We start from the raw sequence: 25,686 nt of genomic DNA on the forward strand, positions 1-25,686 counted from the left end.
TGTTCATAATAATAATAATAATAATAATAATAATAATAATAATAATTGGATTAAGTGGATGTAACCTCTACTATTTTTTACAGGATCCTATTTGCAAGGGCTCAATCAGTCTCTAGTTTCGTTATTGTGTTTCGAAGTAAAATTGAGGTTGAGGGTGGAATTTGGACTCCATCACTGCAACAGGAGGACCATCGGCTGTCCATCCCCAATATGTTCTTAGTCCGTTGTAGCATATGAGTGAGTAATCATCTCCTTGTTCTTCACAGAAGAGTTCAGCGACATTCCGATGGTCTGTTGACCAATCTTTACTCAAGAGCAAGGAGTCAAATTTCAGCAAAACATCATCTAAACACTCTCATTTACTCTAAACGCAGGTACGGGTAGCCTAAGCACTAAACCATAACAAACCTATTGTTCTTTAAAATAAGGGGTTTAAAAATTAAATTGCTGATATATCATTTTAGATTGTAAGCTTTGAGGCAGTGCCCTCTTTGCCTGTTGCATTGGTTAAATGGTTGTTTTTGTATGTTCAATGTATAAATCTATCTACCGTTTCTACCTATACCACTAGCTATTGTACAGTGCTGTATAATGTGTTGGCGCTTTATAAATAACCATAATCATGAAAATGTATCTCCTTCTCTGCACAGTATATTATTCAGTCCTATGTTCCAAGATCAGTTTCAAAAGTAAATGTCCCATATACGAATGTACAGAAGTGCAAGACGGACACTAAGGGGCAGATTTATCAAGGGTCGAAGTGAAAATTTGAATTTTCGAATTCGAAATTCGAGTTTATTTTAGTGCAATTCAACTAGGAAATAGTCAAAATTCGATTTGAGTTTTAAAACGATTCAAAATTCGAATCTCAAAATGTTTCATGTACTGTCTCTTTAAGAATTTGAATTTGAGTATCCGCCATCTCAATAATTAGGAGTCATTTGGTGGACTTTGAAAAAGCTCGAATAGAATTAGATCGAATTTCTATTATTTTGATAAATGTTCGAATTTCAAGTTAATGAAAGTTGACGGGAGTTTGTAGACACTCCCATAAACTCAAAATTCGACCCTTGAGGCCGAATTGAAAATGTAAATTTTTTTAAAAATAGGATTTTGAGTTTGTGGGGCCGATTCACTAAGCTCGAGTGAAGGATTCGAATGAAAAAACTTCGAATTTCGAAGTATTTTTTGGGTACTTCGACCATCGAATTGGTTAAATTCGTTCGAATTCGAACGAAATCGAACGAATCGAACGAAAAATCGTTCGACTATTCGACCATTCGATAGTCGAAGTACTTCCCCTTTAAAAAAAACTTCGACCCCCTAGTTCGCCATCTAAAAGCTACCGAAGTCAATGTTAGCCTATGGGGAAGGTCCCCATAGGCTTGCCTGTGATTTTTTGATCGAAGGATTTTCCTTCGATCGTTGGATTAAAATCCTTCGAATCGTTCGATTCGAAGGATTTAATCGTTCGATCGAACGAAAAATCCTTCGATCGATCGATCGCAGGATTAGCGCTAAATCCTTCGACTTCGATATTCGAAGTCGAAGGATTTCAATTCGAGGGTCGAATTTCGAAGTATTTTTAACTTCGAAATTCGACCCTTAGTGAATCTGCCCCTTAGTGTAATTCGACTAGGGAATAGTCCAAATTCGATCTGAATTTTGAAATGTATCAAGTAATTGTCCCTTTAAAAATTCGAATTTGACTATTCGCCATCTAAAACCTGCCCAATTGGTGTTTTAGCCTATGGGGGACCTCCTACAATCAATTTGGAGTCGTTTGGTAGACTTTTGAAATTTTTTTGTTGGTGAAAAAATTCAAATGAAATGATATTTAAATTTGCAGCTCAATTGTATTCACCCTTTTTAAAAAAAAATAAATTGATTTTTTAAATAAATTTTGATTGGTTGTTTTTCCCCCCATTTTTAGAACCTCCGATAAACTGGAAATTCAACCGTAGATAAATCTTCCCCTAATAGTTTAATAGGTGTTAGCATTTATGCAAATATTATGCGAAGGTGATACCATCACTTTTAAAGAACTCTATAAAGATCTTAACACGATCAGGTCATGATATATAGTAGTGATACATTTAAAGTTGAACATTTTTAAAATTTTCACCACCTATCTGAGCAACTCTTGAGACATTAAAGATTGACTAACAAGTCCAATTGCTTGAGAGTCTGCCTCTTCATGATACTGTATTTTATTGTGGGAACTTGCATCGCAGCAGTAAAGAGTTACTGAAGTTTAGCAGAGCTCAAATCACATGACTGAGAGCACCTGGGAAACTAATAACATGTCTAGCTCCACATCAAATTAAAAAATTAAACTTAAAAAAAAAACTTGCTTGCTTTTTTGGAAAACAGAATTCAATGCAGGAGCGATATTAAAAAATGAAAATTGTAAAAAAAAAAAAAAAAAAACACTATTATATACCGATGCAAATTAAAAAATTTTTATCCATTCAGACATCAATTTCCAGTAAATTGGAGTTGTTGACATCTTTATTTAATTTTTGACTTTTTATCGCCAAATATAATATTTTCCTGTGTTCTAATGAAAATCGTTACCACCCTGATTTGTCTTTTGCTCTAGTGATTCAGAATCGGCCTTTTTAAATGAACTGGTGGAAAATGACAGAGACTTGGAGGATTTGTGCTTCAGCGAATTGTACCAGAACTTTCTGAATGAGAGGTACGGATCGGAATATACCAAGTAGGATTTACTCACCCTCTGTAACTTACTGTGAAATTAAAGGATAATGAAAGGAATAACTTGGGAGCCCAAATTGCTATATTATTCCATTTTCACAAAAATTTGCAGGAAAAATCAAATTTTCATCATTTGTTCGTATTTTTCACCCAAAAACTCAGATTTCTTATGCTTTTTGCCCGAAACGCAGCGCACATCAAAAAATCATTGGGACATCTCCCATTGACCCCATGCAACCTCGACAGATTTTCTGATTCAGACTTTTCCATCCTCTGGGTTTAATAAATTAAAATTTTTTAATAAAAGTCAGATTTTATAAATAAAAAAAATCAAAAGATTTTTGCATTCAAAGTTTAGTAAATAACCCCCTAAATTCAACCATTGATAAATCTGCCCTGAACAGTTCTAAGGGTCCACATATGTGAATAAATAGTAGAAGTAGCATACATATTAGGGGGGTTATTTACTAAACTCTGAATGCAAAAATCATAAAAAAATCATGATTTTTTTTAATATAAAAGCAGAATTTATTAAACCCAGAGGATGGAAAAGTCTTTATCTGAAAATCCGGCATCTCAGATCTGTCGAGGTTGCATATAAGGGGGTTATTAACTTAACTCTGAATAAAAAAATTAACGAAAAATGTGTGATTTTTTTTATATAAAAGCAGACTTGAAAAATCACAAATTTTTTGGAATTTAGTAAACACCGAGGATGGAAAAGTCTTTATCTGAAAAACCTGCGTCTCAGACCTGTCGAGGTTGCATATAAGTCAATGGGAGAAGTCCCAATGATTTTTTGATGTGCGCTGGGTTTCGTGCAATACCCGAAGTTTTTGGAGTTTTCGGGTGAAAATTGCAGAAAAATCGTGAAAATCGGATGAAAAAGTCAGAAAAATTTGGGAAAATCTGATTTTTTTTCCTGCTAAGAAAATTTAATAAGAAAAAAGCGTAAAAAACCTGAGCAATTTGTAGCAGAAAATTTTGAGATAAATTCGGCCTTTGTGTCTACAAACAAACGCACCGTTATTTAATTGTCTTTTTGTGCGTTGCAGCCAGTCAGCAGAAGATGCCCTGGAGTCCGCTCAGAGAATGTACAAGCTCATATGCCCAGTCTTCATTCAACTTATTGTGGATCAAAACTAAATCATCTTCATTAACAGAGAACTGAGAACATCCAAGAATAACTTTCCTAATAGTTTGAATTTAATTAAAATGAATGTTTATTTGCGCACCCAAAAGGCAAACATTTAACACTTATGAGAGGTTCTTACATTTTACCTGGACTTTTTACTGTGATTTTGATTGTTCAGCAATTATTAAACAACAGAGAAATATGCTTGTGTAGCAAAGTCTCCCTGTCCGGCCCCTTTCATATTACATATCATTATATTAACTGACTTACTCATGTCATAAAAAGATTTATTTTGCAACATTCGGGGGCAGATTTATCAAGGTTTGAAGTGAATTTGAGGGAATTTTCAAAGTAAAAACATTTGAAATTCGAAGTAATTTTTTGGATACTTCGACCATCGAATAGGATACTATGGGGCCGATTCACTAAGGGTCGAATATCGAGGGTTAATTAACCCTCGATATTCGACTGGGAATTAAAATCCTTCGACTTGGAATATCGAAGTCAAAGGATTTAGCGCAGATAGTATGATCGAACGATCGATTCAAAGGATTTTAATCCAACGATCGAAGGAATATCCTTCGATCAAAAAAACTTAGGAAAGCCTATGGGGACCTTCCCCATTGGCTAACATTGACTTCGGTAGCTTTTAGATGGCGAACTAGGGGGTCGAAGTTTTTTTAAAGAGACAGTACTTCGATTATCGAATGGTCGAATAGTCGAACGATTTTTAGTTCGAATCCTTTGATTCGAAGTCAAAGTCGTAGTCGAATGTCGAAGTAGCCCATTCGATGGTCGAAGTAGCACAAAAAACACTTCGAAATTCGAAGTTTTTTTACTTCGAATCCTTCACTCGAAGTTAGTGAATCGGCCCCTATGACTTCAAATTCGATTCGAAGTAAAATAATTTGAATATTCGACCATTCGATAATCGAAGTACTGTATCTTTAAAAAAAACTTTGACTTCAATACTTCGCCAAATTAAAGTGCTATGTTATACTATGCTATGGGGACCTTCTAGAGCAGTTTTTTGAAGTCGAAAAAAAATCGTTCAATCGATCGTTGAAATCCTTCGAAGGATTTACTTAGACCGCAAATGGCCAAATTCGATGAAAAAAAACTTCGACTTCGATATTCGAAGTAATTCTATTTGATCGAATTCTCAACTTCGAAATTCGACCCTTGATAAATCTGCCCCTAATTGGAGCCTCATTAAAGTGAATGATATCAGGATCAGAGGAGTCGTTTTTTCTATCACTGTTTGATTACTTTGTTAATATTACTTAATATTTTACCTGTGTTTTACTTACCTAATATTTTACTTAGTTAATATTACTTAATATTTTGCCTGTGTTTTACTTACCTAATATTTTACTTAGTTAATATTACTTAGGGGCAGATTTACAAAATTCGAGTGAAGAATTCGAATGTAAAAAACTTCGAATTTCGAAGTATTTTTTGGGTACTTCGACCATCGAATTGGTTAAATTCGTTCGAATTCGAACGATTCGAAAGATTCGAAGTAAAAATCGTTCGACTATTCGACCATTCGATAATCGAAGTACTGTCTCTTTAAAAAATACTTCGACCACCTACTTCGGTAGATAAAACCTACCGAAGTCAATGTTAGCCTATGGGGAAGGTCCCCATAGGCTTGCCTGTGATTTTTTGATCGAAGGATTTTCCTTTGATCGTTGGATTCAAATCCTTCGAATCGTTCAATTCGAAGGATTTAATCGTTTGATCGAACGAAAAATCCTTCGATCGATCGATCGCAGGATTTGCGCAAAATCGTTCGACTTCGATATTCGAAGTCGACCGATTTTAGTTCCCAGTCGAATATCGAGGGTTAATTAACCCTCGATATTCGACTATTGATGAATCGGCCCCTTAATATGTTACCTGTGTTAGCTTGATAAAATTAACTCGCTATAAACACAAATATAATACTTTTATTATATATTTTTCACACATGTATGGGCAGATTTATCAAGGGTTGAAAGTTTTTTTTTATGGCCAAAACTGTCAAATTCAACTAGGGATTTATTAAAATTCTAATTGATTTTCGAGATTTATCATATACTGGCCCTTTAAGAACTCAAATTTGTTTGCAGCCTTCCTGACATTCGAGTTTTTTTTCTAATTCGATTTAAGATGTCGGGTCGATCCTATTCCCCCAAGTTTTGAAAATTCGATTGTGTTAATACATTTCGATTTTGATCGAAATTCCACCCTTGATAAATCTGCCCTGTAATGTTTAGTAGGTTGTTTGTAGATTGGATATGGGGTGTTTCTTATAAAGTCATATAAAGTTTCAAGGTTAAAAACATTTCATATCAAGCTCTAGGTTGGAACACAAAGTGATCAATATAATATGTAACTAAATTTAATTAAAGGGTAGAGGTCAATTCTAAGTTTTATAGCTTCACGTGATTTGTCTTTTTCTACACTCCAAGTCCAGAATAATGGCAGTTGCTGGCAAGATAGAGACTTTAACATGAGTACAATCAGGAATATGTTAAGACTTCTTAGTACAGGTATGGGATCTGTTATCTGCAAACTCCTTATCCATAAAAATCCAAATTACAGAAAGACCATCTCCCATAGACAGTGATGGGCGAATTTCTCCCGTTTCTCTTGGCCGAAAAATGTGCGAATTTCCCGCTAAATTCGCGAAACGGCTGCCCTTCGATACATTTGTAACAATTTAAGATAAGCAAAGATACAATTGTAACTATTTAAGTTAAACCAGTCTCTTGGGAGAATTGTAAATCACTGCTTAAAGGGCCATAGCACCTTCATTAGCAAAACGGTTATAAGACAAAAAACATGGCCCTAAAACTCCCACAATGTGTTCAAACTTTCATAAACTGCCAATTTTCTTTAAAATGGACATGGTAATTAAGGGGCGTGGCCATAAAATGGGTGTTGTCAAAAATTTGCCTTGCTGCTGTTTTTGTCCCCCTTTACATTTTTTCAAATGTTGGGAGGTATGGCGATCGCCGGTGACCAGTTATCTTGATCAGCTGAAGGCGAGTGATGGGTCAACTAATTCGCCAGGCATGAATTCGCGGCAATTTCAGCATTTCACCGCCGGCGAATAAATTCGTGAACATTTGGACCCGTGTCAGAAAAGTCGCCAAACCCGTCACACGTCATCACTATTCGGGCGCCCATTGACTTTAACGCCGGCGTTAAAATTTAAACGAATTGACGCTGGCATCAAAATTGATGCAGGCATCAACATTCGAGTTTCCAGAATTTTTCACCGTTTCGTGAATTTCACAGGAGAATCGCTAATTTTTTGGCGAAGCGAGACAGGAGAAATCCGCCCATCACTACTGAAGGCAGGTTGACTTCACGCGCTTTATAACCCTCAGGGAAATATGACCCTGCGAATCTTGATCTATGTGCGCTATTTGTTAAACGTCACCTGCAATAAATTCTAATATCTTTACAACTCAAGAAGTCATAATATGACACAGTGTATCAACTGCTGAGCAAAGTTCCTCTGATTCTAATTAAAAAAAACAAAAAACAGTTTCAATAGAAAACTCTCCCTGGAAAAACCTACCCCAAAACTGTAAGAAATAAGACATTTACATGACAATGTCTGAAACACTATGGGGCCGATTCACTAACTTCGAAGGATTCGAAGTAAAAAAACGACGAATTTCGAAGTGTTTTTTGGGCTACTTCGACCATCAAATGGGCTACTTCGACCTTCGACTATGACTTCGAATCAAAGGATTTGAACTAAAAATCATTCAACTATTCGATCATTCGATAGTCGAAGTACTGTGTCCTTAAGAAAAAACTTTGACCCCCTAGTTCGCCATCTAAAACCTAAAGAACCCAATGTTAGACTATGGGGAAGGTCCCCATAGGTTTGCCTAAGTTTTTTTGATCGAAGGATAATCCTTCGATCGTTGGATTAAAATCCTTCGAATCGTTCGATTCGAAGGATTTAATTGTTCGATCGAAGGATTATTCCTTCGATCGTTTGATCGCAGTAGTTGCGCAAAATCCTTTGACTTCGATATTCGAAGTCAAAGGATTTTAATTCCCAGTCGAATATCGAGGGTTACTTGACCCTCGATATTCGACCCTTGGTGAATTGGCCCCTACCTGTTATTTATTATAAGTATTAAAAAAAACAGGACAGGACACAAATGTAGGACTATATTTAAGGTTTTACTGATATTAATGTTATCAATATTGTCACTATATGACACTGGTATCATCTATTATTTTTACCATCTAGATTATAAAAACACTGACTGGTGACACATTGCTGAATTCAGTCCCGAGGGCCAACATAGGATTCTGACAAGGGCATTATCTACATATCATTTATGTAGTTTCCCTTTGCTTACAAAAACATACAGAAAGGTTAAAGGGGAACTCCACACAAACATAACTTAAGCTTTTTGAAAAGTAAACATAATTTCAAGCAACTTTGCAATATACATCAATTAAAAAATATGCAGACTTTTCATGATTTTTAATGGTTTCTGACAGTTCCCTAAGCCCAACCCCCTGCTCTCCTGCTGATCTGTCTGACTACTTTGCTGAGCTGTCTGACTACTGTTACTTTGTATCAACATCTGTCCTCAGCCTGCATCCTCCAAACCCCATAATTCCCTGCACATGTGATTTCAATAAGGAAAGGAACATCCCAGTGCAATGCATTGTGGGTTATGTAGTTCCTGCATGTTGTCTGTAAGTACAATGTGTAACATCAGTGTTTAGTCCCTCCTTCCCTGCCAGGATTTCAAATGATGCAGAAAGAGAAGAACTGTTACACAGCTGGATTTCAGCATAGAAAATGCCATTTATTCAGACTTTTTAAAGAAACAGGTAACGGTGATGGGTATATTAGGGGTTTCTGGCCTCTTTATCAAATTGGGTTTGGTTCCCCTTTTAAAGGGGTCGTTCAGTTTTGAGTTAATTTTAAGTATGATGCAGAGAGGGATATTCTGAGACAATTTGCAATTGGTTTTCCTTTTTTATTATTTGCGTTTTTTGAGTTATTAACTTTTTATTCAGCGGCTCTACAGTTTGCAATTTCAGCCATCTGGTTGCTAGGGTCCACATTCCCCTAGCAACCATGCACTGATTTGAATAAGAAACTGGAATATGAATAGGAGAGGCCTGAATAGAAAGATACTGTAAGTAATAAAAAGTAGCAATAAAGATAAATATGTAGCCTTACAGAACATTTGTGTTAAGATGGGGTCAGTGAACCCCATTTGAAAGCTGAAACAGGCAAATAATTCAAAAACTATAAATAATAAATAAATAATGAAGACCAACTGAAAAATTGTTTAGAATTGGCCATTCTATAACATACTAAAAGTTAACTTAAAGGGGAATCACTGGATCTTGATAGAACTGACGGGTAACTATGGATTGCCTCAATCTTTTGCTTTCCCTTTATACTATAAGGAATTCACTTATGAGCAGATCTATCAAGGGTCGAAGTGAAAATTCGAATTTCAAATTAAAATTTTCGAGTTTTTTTTATGGCCAAAACTGTCAAATTCGACTAGGGAATTGTTAAAATTCAATTCAAGTCTTTAAAAAATTTTAATTTGATTTTCGAAATGTATCATACTCTGGCCCTTTAAGAATTCGACTCCGACTATTCGCCACTTTAAACCTGCCAAATTGCTGTTTTAGCCTATGGATTTGGAGCTGTTTGTTGCCTCCCTAACATTCGGAGAAAAAACTGAATTTGATTCAAATTTGGTATGTGGGTTGATCCCATTTTCCGGAGTTTCAAAACTTTGCGGCGAATTTCTGCATTTCGCCGCCGTAGAATAACTTTGGGAATCTCATGGGAAAACCGCTGACGAAAATTCGCCTATGTAACGTACGTCCGAAAAGTCGCTAGCGTCAAAATCGACGTGCGTCAACACTGTTCAGAAGACCATTGACTTTTAATGCCATGATGCGAGTGACTTTTCAAATGTGTGTCTAAATTGATCTCAATTTCGATATTCAGGATATTTTTCACAAATTTTTCACCGCTTCGCAAATTTTGAGCGAAATTCACAAATTTATCAGCGAAGAGAAACGGGAGGAATTCACCCATCACTAATGAGATCCTCTTCTGATAGAAGAAGACCACCTTGTAATACAATAATTACCGGCTGGTGGTGGGGGCGGGAGCAAATAGGCGGGCCTTGATGTAAAAGTGGGTGGGGTGTGACGTAAAAGTGGGCGGGTATGACGTAAAAGGGGCATGTCATGATTTAAAGGGGTGTGGCCTACACACGCGATGGGCCTGGAGAGAGCAAAAAAAAGGTAACTTTTGAACGGGTAGGGGTGGCCGAGGGCTTTTGTTAGGAGTATTACAAATTACCGGCAGCTACATTGCCGGTAAATTTGTAATACCGGCCCCGGTCTTGCCAGGTGTTTTACCGGCTAGGCCAGTAAAACACCGGCCGGGTGGCAACCCTGCACCCATTATGATCAAATCATTGGTCTGGGGGCTGAACAGTTTGGTTTATCTGGATTTGGCCAAATTGGGTTGAGATCTGCTTGTTTGATGACTTTGCCAAACATGTGAATCATAAAGTGCCCGTTCAGCTTTAGGTTTCATTTTATTACCTTTTCTTAAATTGTATTATTTTTAAGCAGCTTTTTACCCAACACAGTGCCGAAGTAAAACTTTCTTTTCCCCTAAGGATAAGATAACAGAACATCCGCATAGTGATGAGAAGGAAAACCAGAGAGTCATTATCCTTATTGACTCGGCCATAAATAAGTGAACGAATAACCGGGATGGAATCAAAGGTTAATTCTGTGTCTGACAACAGCTAATCACTTCCCACTCCGTCCCAAGCAGCCTGGCAAGTCGCTGAATCTCTGAATGTCAAGGAGAGGAGCATTTGTGGATATTGTGGCGCTGCTGAAAATGGGGTCGATTTTGGCCCTGTTTCTACTGCTCTTCATTCCAATAGGATGTTTGGCACAAGGTAAGGCACAAAGTATGGCACAAGGTAAGGAGCACAAAGGAAGGTTTGTAACTGAGAAACAAGACATGGGACGTACGCCATATTTGATTGCTCTATATACAGGGTGTGAGACTCGGCATATAAATATCTAAAAGCCGGATATTTTATATATTCACTGTACAAGAATGGACCTATGTTTTCTAGGTCACAGGGCAGCTGTTAGAAGGACACAAAAGCCAAATTAAATCTTCATGAAATGACATTATATATATATATATTGCTCCTGTTCTGTTCGGGGAATAGCAAAAGCCATACAAGGCATATATATATATATATATTTATATATATGATCCATATTTTGGGTTGTGGTAGCACAGGCCAAGGGGAGACAAAGGGGAAAAACGGAGAGAGATCAATATTTCTGAATTCATAAAGATTTTTCCCAACCTGTTTCTGATGCTCCCTGACAATCTATATGTCCAAAATATGCTATTAATATATTAATACTGGGGATGCGCCGAATCCAGGATTCGGCCAGGATTTGACCTTTTTCAGCAGGAGTCAGATCCAGCCGTATCCTTCTGCCCGGTCGAACCAAATCTGAATTTGGGTATGTAAATTAGGGGCGGGGGAGGGAAATCGCTTGACGAAGTAAAAAATGTTTTCCCCTTCCAACCTCGATTCGGATTCAGTTCGGTATTCGGCCGAATCATTCGCAAAGGATTCAGGGGTTCGGCCGAATCCCAAATAGTGGATCCGTTGCATCCCTAGTTAATAGTTGCCATATTCTTTGGCTTTGTCCTAAAATTGGTGCCCTATGGAAGATTCTGGAGAGATATCTTTTAAGTCAGATATCAGGGCAGGAAAAAAATGCCTTAAACCCACAATATGCCATTCTAGGCTAAAATAACAACCTACTATATTATAAAAAAAAACAGAGGAACAACTCATTTTTATGTAAATGTAAAAGAAAATATTTCGATATTTCGTTTTTTTTCAAAAATTCAAAATTCACCTCAACCTTTTATAATTCTGCCCCAAAATGTTGTAAACTTGTAACAGTTTAGAGTCTGCACCCGAATTACTGAAACAGCAGAGACACGACCATTCAACTTTACACTGAGGGGCCGATTCACTAATTTCGAGTGAAGTAAAAAAACTTCGAATTTTTGTGCTCCTCGACTATCGAATTGGCGTAAATTCACCTGAGTAGAATGATTCGAATAGATCAAGCGCAAAAACGCTGCGACTATTCGCCATTCGATAGTCAAAGTACTGGATCGAGCGCAAAAATGCTGCGACTATTCGCCCATTCGATAGTCGAAGTACTGTCTCTTTTAAAAATACTTCGACTGTCTACTTCGCCACCTAAAACCTACCAAATTGCTTTAAAAGCCTATGGGAAAGTCCCATAGGCTTGTTTTCCAAGTTTTTGATCGAATAAAAAGGCATTCGATCGAATGAAAATCCTTCGAGCGAATATTCGATCGAGCGCCTATTCGCCTGGCGAATATTCGCCAATTCGACTATTCGCCAGAGCGTAAATTCGCCCGAATTGCCTATTCGATTCTATTCGATTCTATTCCCCAGTCGAATTTGGAGGGATTTAACCCCTCGAAATTCGACCCTTGATGAATTTGCCCGTTAGATTTTGGAAAAAACTGTAAAAAGTAATTCATGGAAAGTAATTGAAAGAAAAGTCTTTATTAATCTGAAAACAAGTGAACTGAAAAAAATCCCCTTTAAGGTATGAAGATCCAAATTACGGAAAGATCCGTTATCCAGAAAACCCCAGGTCTAGCGATAGGCGAATTTGTCGGGTTTCGATTTGCGAAACGTTGAAAAATTCATGAAATGGTGCCAGCGTTTCATTTTTTACGCCGCTGTCCGTTTTTGCCGCTGGTGTCCGTTTTTTGATGCCGCTGTCCGTTTTTTTGACGCCGGTGCAAATTCGCTGCTGAAAAATGCTCCAGCGTCCATTTTTTTGGACGATGGCGAATTTTTGCAGCGCTTTCGCAAATTTATTTGCCGGTGGTGAATAGCGGGAATTCGCCTTTCCGAATAAATTCGTCCATCACTACCCAGGTCCCGAGCATTCTGGATAACAGGTCCCATACCTGTATATAAATACATATATATATATATATATATATACATACATAAAACCTATATTATTTTATAGACAAGCAATACTTTTGTATAATAACGGTATGGTAGATCAGTGGTTAGCATTGGTGCCTTTAGGCTCTAAGTTCAGATCTACAAACAAACTGGAACTGACTCCTGTAATGTCTGCATGAGCCTCCAATAATGATCCAAAAACAAATAACCAGCTAAAATTGACCCTGGTATGAATGTTTATGCTCCACTGGGAATGAATGATTAACACTCTCCATAAAGTATTGAATAACTTATTGGTGCCATAAAAAGGATAAAAAATAAATGATCTCAAAGTGCAATTGCAAATGATCATTTTATTAGACTAGCATACAACACAGAGATTGAGGGGCAGATTTATCAAGGGTCGAATTTGGAATTCGAAAAACTTTGAAATTCGAATTAAAAAAGACCAACCGAAATTTATTTTAAAAAATAGGTCAGTTTTCGGTCAAATTCGAATTGTACGAATCGATGTAATAGCGCATTTGAATTGTACGAATCAACGTTTTTTCCCAAAAAAAACTTTGACTTTTTCAAAGCCCACTAATTGACTCCAAATTAGTTCTAGGAGGTCCCCCGCAGGCTAAAACAGCAATTTCGCAGGTTTTAGATGGCGAATGGTCGACAGTACATCATGCATTTCAAAATGCAAATTTTCAAATTTTTTTCAAATTCGAATCGAAGTACACAAAAATAGCTCTAAATTCGAATTATTTTAATTTGAATTTTCACTTCGACCTTTGATAAATCTGCCCCTAGTAGTGTAGTTACAGTAAGGGGGGTATTAATAAAAACTTGTTTTTTCCTAAATTCTGAAAAAATTCAACCAAACTCCCAAACACAAATGCCCTTAAATGGCACCTGTTGGCAAAATATATTATCCCCAACCAGAGGTGCAGGCTAATAGAGCCCGAACTCCGGTTGGGGGTAAAAGTAGTTTTTTTTTCTTAAAAATTGCCCCCAACCAGCACCAGGACACTCGCTTTAGGAGGGCAAGCTCTATTAGCCCGGACCTTTGGTTGGGAATAATATATTTCGCCAACAGGTGCCCTTTAATTTACTAAAAAAAATCCAAATGAAAAAAGCATGTGCGGGAAAAGCCACCACAAAATGATGCGACAATTCAAATCGTGCTCCATTTTCTAATTTGTTTCTTGAAACCACAATTTTTTTGGATTGTCGCACAAAAACCAGCGTCAAAATGCCCAAAACCCTCGAAGATCATGAAGTCAAGAAGCATCTTCCAATTGTAAAAGGGACATCTGCCATTGACTTCTACGTGACTTCGACAGGTTTTAGCGGGGGTATTTTTCGGATTCAGATTTGTTTGCTTTTATTTTTCACAATTTTTTTTGGATTTTTGGCACAAATAGCCGGACCAGAAAATTTTGACCTTTAATACATGTGCCCCTTTGAGTTGTAGTTTTATTTACCTGGTCTTAAATTTTTATAGTTTTTGATTTATTTAATGTTCTCTTATGCCTCCTTCTAGCTTTAACACGGGTTCTCATTCAAACCACTGCCTACTTGCTAGGACAAATTAGACCCTAGCAACCAGATAGCAGTTGAAATTCCAAGATGGAGAGCTACTAAACAAAAAAGCTAAAAAGAAAAATACAAATTCTAAAATTGTCTTTGAATTCCTCTCTGTTCATTGTGTTAAAATTGTATTTAAACATGAAGCAACCCTTTAATAAGCCACAGGTAAGTTTGCGTTGCCATACAATAATGGCATAGCACCCTGTGATATATTTTATAACCTCAATAAAATGGACACATAAGTGTATAAAAAATAAGATTATACAAATGGAAGTAGCATATTATTATAGGGAGTGATAATCCAAATGAAAAGACATTTTATAACCTCAATAAAATGGACATATAATTGTTCCTTGATGTGCTCAAGGTATAAGGATATACTTATATACATAGGGGCAGATTTATCACAGGTCGAGGTGAATTTTCGATTTGAATTTGCAAAAAATTCAAAAATTCGAATATCGAAATTTATCATGTACTGTCTCTTTAAAAATTCGACTTCTATTCACCATCTAAAACCTGGCGAATTGCCGTTTTAGGCTATGGGGGACCTCCTAGAACCGATTTGGAGACAATCTAAGTTTTTTTTGGTAAAACTTCTAATCGAATGCGCTATTCCTTCGATTCATACGATTCGAATTCGGCTGAATACGGACCTATTAGATCGAAAATGGACCTATTCAACCAAAAAACAGTTCAACTTAACTTCGGATGGTCTTTTTGAATTGGAATTTCGAACTTTTTTCAATTTGAAATTCGACCCTTGATAAATATGCCCTTTAGTTAAATAAAACAGAATTTATAGCCTCAGTAACGTTTAAGTAGAAACCAATTGACCCTCTAATATGTTTTTGGTGTTTGGGAGGACAACTGAGTAGCATTGTTTCATAAATGTGCATTCGTACTAAAAAGAGTTTCAAAGTATAATAAGGGGGTTATTTATTAAAGTCCAAATGCCAAAAACTTGAAAAATTTTAGTTTACATAGTTACATAGTTAAATTGGGTTGAAAAAAGACAAAGTCCATCAAGTTCAACCCCTCCAAATGAAAACCCAGCCCCATACACACACCCCTCTCTACTTTTAATTAAATTCTATATACCCATACCTATACTAACTATAGAGTTTAGTATCACAATAGCCTTTGATATTATGTCTGTCCAAAGTATTACTTTAAAATACAAATTTTTAGTGAAAAAAAAAACCTAGAATTTTTCATGATTTATTATACACCAAGGATGGAAAAAGTCTGAATCCAAAAATCCGGCATTTCAGACCTGCCGAGGTTGCATATAAATCAATGGAAGAGGTCCCGAAAATATTCTGATCTGCGCTGGGTTTCGTGCGAAGGCAAAAATCTGAAAACAGTTTTTCGGGCAGAAAATCTGAAAAATGTGTACGATTCGAATTTTTGTACGATTTTCACAATTTCTTTTTTCCCCGCACTGGAATTTTTAGGGATAATGTATTGCTAATTAAGGGGATGTGGATTATATTGAAGAAAATAATGAGATAAATTCGGATTTTGATAAATAACCCCCTTAATGTTTTTATTTTGTTTTAGGATGTCAGGTAGCCAATGAAAGAGTGGAGATTAAGGAAAACAACCCTGTGGGTTACGTAGTGACAACAATAGTCATAGACCCTGATTATATCATGACGGTCTTCGACAACACTGAATGGTTCGAGATTAAAGGCACAGAGTTGCTACTGAAGAAATCCCTTGATTATGAGGTAAACTGAAGGCGAATGGAGATGCTGGAAACATAAAAGTTACAAAAGTAAATTTCAACAACATACGGTTTGGTTAATTGAAAAAGACACATTCTTCAAAAATGGTGCTTGGTTGTAATGGTTGGCACCCTGAATCTAGAACCAATGGCAAGTACCCTGGTCTTGGCTCGTGCTTCCGCCTGTAGCAGCCGCCTTTGGCCTCGGGAGGAGCCCTCAGCTACTCAGATGCCGCCAGGTCTTAAAACGAGAGATGAAAGGCGAAAGGTTCTAAACAAGCGAAGGGGCACAACTCTAAGCAAAGTCTTTTGGGCAGAAGGTCGTGGTACAAGGTGTAAGACAGAATCATAGTCAGCACAGTCTGGGTCGAGGCAGGCAGAGAATTAGCGTAGTCGGCAGGCAAGGGTCAAACCGGAAGATCAATCAGAAGGGATTTAGTAGAAGAGGTAGTCGGTATACAGGTAAGGGTCAGGATCCAGAGGTCAGAATAGTCAAAAGCCAGGCAGGGGTCACAACAGGAATCAAACAGGTTCCAAACAGAATAGCACAAAGCTCAATTAGCAGCAGCAACAAACTCCTATAATGGGCAAAGTCTGGAAGCCCTATTAAGCTATTTATACTATTTGAATTTCGTGCCCTTTTGCGCACTGACCTCATCACGTCAGCGCGCCTGCGCCTTTAAATATATCAGCAGTGCGCGCCCTAGAGAACAGGCGCCTGAGGCCTAATAGCAGACACAGCACAGCGTGGTGTCCCTGCCATCCCCCCTCTAGACCACCAGGTACGATCGCTACATTGGTTTTTTCACCAGTATACCTGTGGATAGTGATGCCACTTGTATTCTAAAAAATAATGTAGCCCCTGAAAAGTAAGATAACATTGTACCCAAGTCTATCAAGAGCCCCCCAAAAACATTATTGTCGCTCTGTGGAACAGCTGAGAGGGGGGCCTCACTGCTCCTATTTAAATAAACAGCTCTTCATCCTCATAGGAAACTATCCAAACCAGCCCCGTGATTGGCTGAAAAATTGTGAAATTGGACCAGCCATCATATCATCTAGTGAGACAGAACTGGAACTACTTTTTGAACAAAATGATACATGGGGGCTGTTTCTATAAAACCCCAAAATGTGTGAACTGTATGAAGAAGGGAAGAGTTGTGGGAACAGTCTTCTCGCTCATGTTTAACAGATAATAGCGTTTTTTTCTGTTTAAAACAGGTTGAAACAACACTCGATGTTTCTCTCCATTGTATTAGGAATGGCATAACGGTAAGTGGCCTTGGCCAACTAATCTGCTGCAATCAAACATTTTTCTTAGTAAACAAATCGTGATGAGCGAATCTATTCGCCAGGCATGAAATAACTTCATACTTCGCCACCTGGGATTTGGACAAAATAAGCTGCAGAGACAAAAAAAAAGTCGCCATAAGAAAAAACGCCCATTGACTTTAATGGATATGGAGTGAGAAAACGTTGCGTGCATAAAAATGGTCATGCGTTAAAACATTTTTTTGGCACCCTTTGACTTCAATAAGTTTTGTGAAATTTTCACCATTTCACAAATTTTTTGGCAAAGCGAAACGGGACAGATTCGCTCATCACTATAAACAAACCCTTTCCATCCATTCCTGTACTTTGCTCTACAGACATTGTTTAAAGAGATCATTTCTTCATTCTTTCCTGATTGTGTTTTTCTCTCTAATAATAATTATAATGGGGCAGACGTACCTGATTTCCACCGGTAGAAAAACTGTTTGTCAGGAAATGTCTTCTGATTTATTATTCTTACCTAGCATTTATTTTACAGTGAAAAGGTGAAAATCACTATAATGAATTGCGAGACTTTCTTATCCACTTCATGAGACTATTCAGCTCAGTGGAAGATTTGTATGTTTTTGGCAGGACATTTTTGGCAATAACAGAGCAAAAAAGATATAAAACATATTGAAAGAGAGAAACATGGGAAGTAGACTTAGGGGCAGATTTATAAAGGGTCGAATTGGGAGTTTTTTTGAACTCCCATAACTGGAAATTCAAATTAAAAAAGACCAATCGAAATTTATCAAAAAAATCTAAGGTTTTTTTGGGTGAATAGGTCCGTTTTTTGATCAAATTCGAATCGTACGAATCAAAGTAACAGCGCATTCGATCAAATTCGATTCAAAGTTTTTCCAAAAAAAACCCCTGATTTTTCAAAGTCCACCAATTGACTCCAAATAGGTTCTAGAAGGTCGTCCCCATAGGCTAAAATGGCAATTAAGCAGGTTTTAGATGGCGAATGGTTGAAGTCGAATTTTTAAAGAGACAGTACATGATAAATTTCGTTATTCATTTTCTTTTTCAAATTCCAATCGATTTTGGACTATTCCCTAGTCGAAGTACACACAAATTGTCTCGAAATTCGTAGTTATTTTAATTCGAATTTTCACTTCGACCTTTGATAAATCTGCCCCTTAGTGCAATGTGTAAATTCATATTACTTTATTTTTAGAGAGTTCAGGGTCAGACTATGGTTTATGCATCAGGGGCCCCCACACCCCCCTGGCCCCTGGCCCATCAACAAAGACATCTCAGGCCCCAGCTGCAGCCCCCTCCTGCCTTCAGCAATTACCTTTTTTCCTGCTCCCAGGCAGGGCTGGGAGGGATGTCAGGGGCCAGTAGCAAAAGAGTGTTTGGGCCAGTGTGGCCCACAAGGGCCCATCGTCAGTCCAACCCTAAAGGGGTTTAAAACATGAATTGTATTTTTGTTCAAGTTAAATTTAGGGGGTCTCGGTCAGCAGTTGTATGTAGTGATCTGCGAAAACTCCCATGAAAATTTCCCGGCGACGCGCGCCCCAAAAATCACTCGAGTCATAACCGCCGTGCGTCAACACTATTTGGACCCCCATTGACACAGGCGTCAAATATGACGCGGGCGTAACTTTTTGAGTTTCACTAAATTTTGCTGATTTTTCTCAGTTTTGCGAATTTGGAGAAATTCACCCATCACTAGTTGTGTGTAATAATACTTTTGGCTGAAAATTAGGGCTGCACCAAATCCAAGATTCAGTTCGGGATTCGGCCAGGTTTCGGCCTTTTTTTTTCGAACGAATCCTTCTGCCAGGCCGAACCGAATCCAAATCCTAATTTGCATATGCAAATCAAGGGCAGGGAGGGAAATCACGTGACTTTTTGTCACAAAACAAGGAAGTAAAAAATGTTTTCCCCTTCCCACCCCTAATTTGCATATGCAAATTAGGATTCGAATTCAGTTCAGTATTCGCCGAATCTTTCACGGAGGATTCAGGGTTTCTGGCGAATCCAAAATAGTGGATTCGGTGCATCCCTACTGAAAATGTAATTATTATGATATATAAACAGGCAAAGATTATCAGTAGCTTCTTGTTTCATCTTACCCACTATTTCTTGATATCTCAGGAGAAGACAACGAGGGTTTATGTCACAGTGCTAAATCTCAACGACAACGCTCCAACGTTCAAGCAAAGCGCATACAACTTCACCGTCCCGGAGGTAACTATTTCGTTTTAACAGAAAAATTCACTTTATAACTGCCTAAAAGACGAACTGAAAAAGATTTCTTACACTTAAAACTTTTTGAGGTCAACACTAAACCCAAGTTTAGCCAAAATTAGTTACAGTCTCGATTGCCTAGTAAAGTATCTCTCTCGGCTGAAGAAGAAGATGGCGTACCAGGAGGGAGGTGCATAGAAATATTATGAATTTATATATGAATTTTTTTTAAAATATTTTTAGCGTGATGCCTGGGGGGATACTGACTTGTGACTTTTTGCGCCACCCTGGCAACGAAAGGAAAATAAAACCATATTCTACAACAATAATAAAATACTACAAAAAGCAACAGCAGAATACCCAAAACATAGGCTCACCAATAATGTATGCTGGTAAAAAAACAAAATCTTTTTAGGATTAGTGACGGGCGAATTTATTCGTTTTTTTTGGATGCTGACGCATTTTCGCCAAAAAACGGACTGTTTCGCGAATTTTTTGCCATTCGCGAAATGGCAAAAAATTCGCGATACAGTCCGTTTTTGGCGAAAATGCGTCGGCGTCCAAAAAAACGAATAAATTCGCCCGTCACTAATCCTAAAAAGATTTATTACCAATATTAGGCAGTTTTGTTAACCCCCTGGGTTTTTTTGGAATTTTCCAGCGAAGCGAAACGGCGCAAATTCTCCCATCACTATTTAGGATCATTATTTTGTCTCTAATCCATAATGACTCATGGTATATTTCCTTTATACAGCCGACCATTAGATGATAACTCCTCATTGGTTGTTTAGGGTTACTCAAACTGAAGCCAGCTATGTGTTTTTTTTTTTGTTTTATTATATTCCCTCTTAAATCAATTCTGACATCATTGCAGCTGTGCTACATTACGATATTAGTCTGATACATGTTAGTCGGCACATTGAATATCATCGATCACAAACTTAATGCCGACATTATCGTTTAGGATGCCAAGGTGGGCACTTCCATTGGGCATGAGATAACAGCAGACGACCTTGATATGGACACGATCTTTTATAAACTGTCAGGACCAATTCAGGTAAAAGTTATGTGTTAAAAGCTCACAGATAAAATAAGATGCAATATGTAATATATCACATCCCTTCAGCTGGAATGCAATTAATTGAAAAAGAAAAAATAGTGGCAGGATGGAATCCAACTGCATCCAACGGCACTCCTAGCAAACCAACAGTGTCTTTTGTAATCACTTAGTTTGGGGTTTGTATTAATATTGTATATATTGTATATATTGTATATATTGTATATATTAAAGTGGAGAGGAACCAAATTAAAGTGGTTACATTAATGGAAATTAAATGTGGAAAGTTTACTTTTTTTGTTGTTGTTTATTTTATTTTTGATAAATTTGTTGACTTCTGAAAATGTCCAACAAACTAATAATGCCATTGGCAATCAGTTATTTTGGGGTCTGTGATCAGATGTAATATTAAAGGGGAGATGAACCAAATTAAAATGGTTACATTAATGGAAATTAAATGTGGAAAGTTTACTGTTACTTTTTTTTGGTTGATTTTATTTTATTTTTGATGAATTCTCAAAACTTCTAGCAAACTAATAGTGCCATTTGCAATCAGTTATTTTGGGGGTTGTACGCAGATTTAATATTAAAGGGGAGAGGAACCAAATTAAAATGGTCACAGTAGTGGAAATTAAATATGGAAAGTTTACAGTTGCTTTTTTTTGTTTTTATGTTGTTGGTTTTATTTTTGATGAATTTGTTGAATTCTGAAAACTTCTAGCAAACTAATAGTGCCATTTGCAATCAGTTATTTTGGGGGTTGTACGCAAATTTAATATTAAAGGGGAGATGAACCAAATTAAAATGGTTACAGTAATGTAAATTAAATATGGAAAGTTTACATTGGATTTTTTTGTTTTTTTGTTGTTGGTTTTATTTTTGATGAATTTGTTAAATTCTATCAACTATTAGTTCCATTTGCAATCAGTTATTTAAGGGTAAAGGGGAGAGGAAACGAATTAATGCAAATTAATGCAAATTGAATATGGAAAGTTTACAGTTGCTTTTTTTGTTTGTTTTTTTTGCTGTTAATTTTATTTTTGATGAATTTGTTGAATTCTGAAAACTTCTAGCGAACTACTAGTGCCATTTGCAATCAGTTATTTTGGGGTTTGTAAGCAGATTTACTATTAAAGGGGAGAGGAAACAAATTAATGCAAATTAATGAAAATTAAATATGGAAAGTTTACAGTTGCTTTTATTTTGTTTTTTTTGTTGTTGGTTTTATTTTTGATGAATTTGTTAAATTCTATCAACAAATAGTTCCATTTGCAATCAGTTATTTTAGGGTAAAGGGGAGAGGAAGCAAATTAATGCAAATTGAATATGGAAAGTTTACAGTTGCTTTTTTTGTTTTGTTTTGCTGTTAATTTAAATTTTCGATGAATTTGTTGAATTTTGAAAACTTCTAGCAAACTAATAGTTCCATTTGCAATCAGTTAATTTGGGGGTTGTAAGTAGATTTAATATTAAAGGGAGAGGAAACACATTAAAATTGTTACATTAATAGAAATTAAATATGTAAAGTTTACAGTTGCTTTTTTCTATTGTTTATTTTATGTTTGATGAATTTATTGAATTCTGAAAACTTCTAGCAAACTAATAGTGCCATTTGCAATCAGTTATTTTGGGGATTGTAAGCAAATTTAATATTAAAGGGGAGAGGAAACAAATTAAAATGGTTACAGTAATGTAAATTAAATATGGAAAGTTTACAGTTGATTTTTTTGTTTTTTTGTTGTTGGTTTTATTTTTGATCAATTTGTTAAATTCTATCAACTAATAGTTCCATTTGCAATCAGTTATTTTAGGGTAAAGGGGAGAGGAAGCAAATTAATGCAAATTAATGCAAATTGAATATGGAAAGTTTACAGTTGCTTTTTTGTTTGTTTTTTTTGCTGTTAATTTTATTTTTGATCAATTTGTTGAATTCTGAAAACTTTTAGCGAACTACTATTAATGGAAATTCAATATGGAAAGTTTTTTATTTGTTTTATTTTTTGCTGAATTCGTGTTTCAGATTCTTATGAATAATCGATTATATTTTCCAGGCTGCAACAGATCATTTTAGGCTCAGCTCTGTCAATAACCCTATTATTTTGGTGAACCAGTCCCTGGATTATGACAATTACAATTACACACAGCTAATCCTGACTGCCCGGGTAGGTGACACATGCATCAACATCATTTTTATAAACCCATTACACTGTTGTGAACAAAATGAATTGTGTGGATTTTTAACATATTACATACATACATATGATTATCTATTCTTGTTGTCCCTAAACATGGCAACACATTTAGATTTCATATTAGATAGTGTTGGTCAGTTTTAACCAAACAATTAATCTCCCCATTATTTTCTAAGACAATGAATTGCTTCTGTTCTGTAGGATACTCAAGGTGAGGGAGTGAATGGTTCACACACGGCCACTGCAACTATAAATATAGAAATATCGGATGTGGATAACAAACCACCACTATTTCTGCCCTGTCGGAAAGTTGGAGTCATCTGCATCAATGATGGATACACAACTAATGTAACACGATCAGAAAAAGTGGTGAGTGTGGTTAAATACTTATAGAAAAATCCTCCCTATTGCAAGATCTATGAATTCAAATGTATGGAGTTATTTAACACAGATTTATCAAAGGTCAAATTGAAAATTAGAATTCTTAAATTTGAATTTTGAGTATATTTTAGTGCAATTCAACTAGGAAATAGTCCAAATTTGTGCCCAGTTTAAAAATAATTTGAAATTCAAATTTCAAAATTTATCATGTACTGTCCTTTAAGAATTCAGATTCGACTATTCACCATTTAAAACCTGCCAAATTAGTGTTTTAGCCTACGGGGGACCTCCTAATTTTTTAAAAAAATTTTTTGGAGAAAAAACAAATTGAATTTGATTCGAGCTTGATCCTATTCAATTTTTAATAAATTTCGATTGGTCAGTTTTTTCCTCAAATTTTGAGTTAAGGGTCAGGTTTTATGTCACACTATGGGGCAGATTTATTAAGGGTCGAATTTCGAATTTGAAAAACTTTGAAATTCGAATTCAAAAAGACCAATCGAAATTAAGTCAAATTTTTTTTGGCCGAATAGGTCTGTTTTCGATCGAAGAAGTCTGTATTCGGCCGAATTCGAATTGTACGAATCAAAATAATAGCGCATTGGATCGAATTCGAATCAAATTTTTTCCCCAAAAAACTGTGATTTTTCCAATTCCACCAATTGACTCCAAATAGGTGCTAGGAGGTCCTCCATAGGCTAAAATGGCAATTCAGCAGGTTTTAGATGGTGAATTGTTGACTGTACATGATAAATTTTGTTATTCTAATTTTCGCATTTTTTTAGAATTCTAATCGAATTTAGACTATTCCCTAGTCAAAGTACACAAAAAATAACTCGAAATTTGAATTTTTTTAATTCAAAAATTCACTTTGATAAATGTGCCCCTATGTGACGTGACTGATTCCAGACCCCTGGAATATTTACAACCCACTCTAATTCATTTTATTATCTGTACAATTTATCTCTATCTATCTGTAACTTTCTAAATATTGCCCATGAACACCTTTCAACAGAAAGCCTTTCCAGCTTTCATTTGTATTTTGCCTGACGAAGGATCCTTGGTGCTCCAAAAGCTTACAATCTATTTTTATTGTTAGCCATATTGTTAGCCAATACTTTTGTATTTGTTTGTTTTTTTATTTGTTATTTTTGCTTCTGGCTAACACGGTGCAGCAAATTGCCTCTTCTTCGGGCGACTAATCTCCCTGAACTGCCTTCCCACCGGCACTTCGTTCTCCAAAGTCGCCTAAACTTTCCTCGTGAGGCAACTTCGGGTGACTTCGAGAAACAAACTGCTCTGAGTGCAATCCCTCCGGCAATTTAGATTCTAGCCAGGAAGATTAGTCTCCCGAAGAAGAGGCGATTTGTCGCTGAGCGACTAAATCTCCACGATACTTCACATGTGTCTCTGCCCTTAGACTTTCTACTTTTAACTACAACTATAATATATAACACCAAGAATTTTCTTTGCAATAAGTTATTAAGGGGCATATTTAGCAAGGGTCGGATTTAGAGTTTATGGGAGTTTATAAAAACTCCCATAAACTCTAAATTAAAAAAAAAATGACCAATCAAAATTTATTTAAAAATGTAAAATTTTTAAATTTGGGTAAATAGGATCAATCCACGAACTTGAATCGAATTGGATTTGAGATTTTTCACCAAAGTTTTTTTAAAAGTCCACCAAATGACTCCAAATATATTGTAGGAGGGCCCCCCATAGGCTAAAACACCAATTTGTCAGGTTTTAGATGACGAATAGTCTAATTTGAATTCTTAAAGGGGAGTACATGATACAAAATTTTTATCGAATTTGGACTATTCCCTAGTTGAATTACACTGAAATAAAATTGAAATTTGAATTTAGAATTCAAATGTTTTAATTCGACCCTTGATAAATCTGCCCCTTAATATTAAACCCTATTAAACTTTGTGTTTGTGTTGCATTAGCAGCTAATCACCTTTCTCATATTTAGACAGGGGCGCTGGATTTAAAACCAGCTCCATTATATGCTATAGATGGGGATACCGGCATTAATGCTCCCATTGAGTATTCCCTTGTTACTGGTAAGTACTTTGTGTCTCATTTTCAACATATTTTCTGTTTTTATGTATGTTTTATTGGATGTCGAAATTGTGAAAGACTTCAAAAACAAAAGTTGATCTGATAGAAAGGTCATTTTGGTTTTAAGGTGGCCATACACGGGCAGATTAAAGCTGCTGATATCGGCCCTTTAGACCGATTCGGCGATTTAGCAGACATAACGAGTTTTTCAGTTAGAAGTTTTATTACATTTA

General features: G+C 36.3%; 1 protein-coding gene across 4 annotated transcripts in view; it reads left to right on the forward strand.

Moving 5' to 3' along the window:
• The first annotated feature begins 10,676 nt into the window (after positions 1 to 10,676).
• The window catches only part of cdhr5.S (cadherin related family member 5 S homeolog), a 28,147-nt gene continuing 13,137 nt past the window's right edge, over positions 10,677 to 25,686 (forward strand). For 3 of the 4 annotated variants that reach the window (XM_041591350.1, XM_041591351.1, XM_041591352.1), the window contains exons 1-8: positions 10,677 to 10,836; positions 16,078 to 16,247; positions 17,465 to 17,515; positions 19,664 to 19,756; positions 20,721 to 20,813; positions 22,865 to 22,975; positions 23,207 to 23,374; positions 25,365 to 25,455. In XM_041591350.1, the coding sequence (XP_041447284.1) occupies positions 10,731 to 10,836; positions 16,078 to 16,247; positions 17,465 to 17,515; positions 19,664 to 19,756; positions 20,721 to 20,813; positions 22,865 to 22,975; positions 23,207 to 23,374; positions 25,365 to 25,455 (883 nt within the window). In that variant the 5' untranslated portion in view covers positions 10,677 to 10,730. 4 annotated transcript variants of the gene reach the window in all.

Source organism: Xenopus laevis, chromosome 4S (assembly GCF_017654675.1).
Source record: "Xenopus laevis strain J_2021 chromosome 4S, Xenopus_laevis_v10.1, whole genome shotgun sequence".
Taxonomy (NCBI): domain Eukaryota; kingdom Metazoa; phylum Chordata; class Amphibia; order Anura; family Pipidae; genus Xenopus; species Xenopus laevis.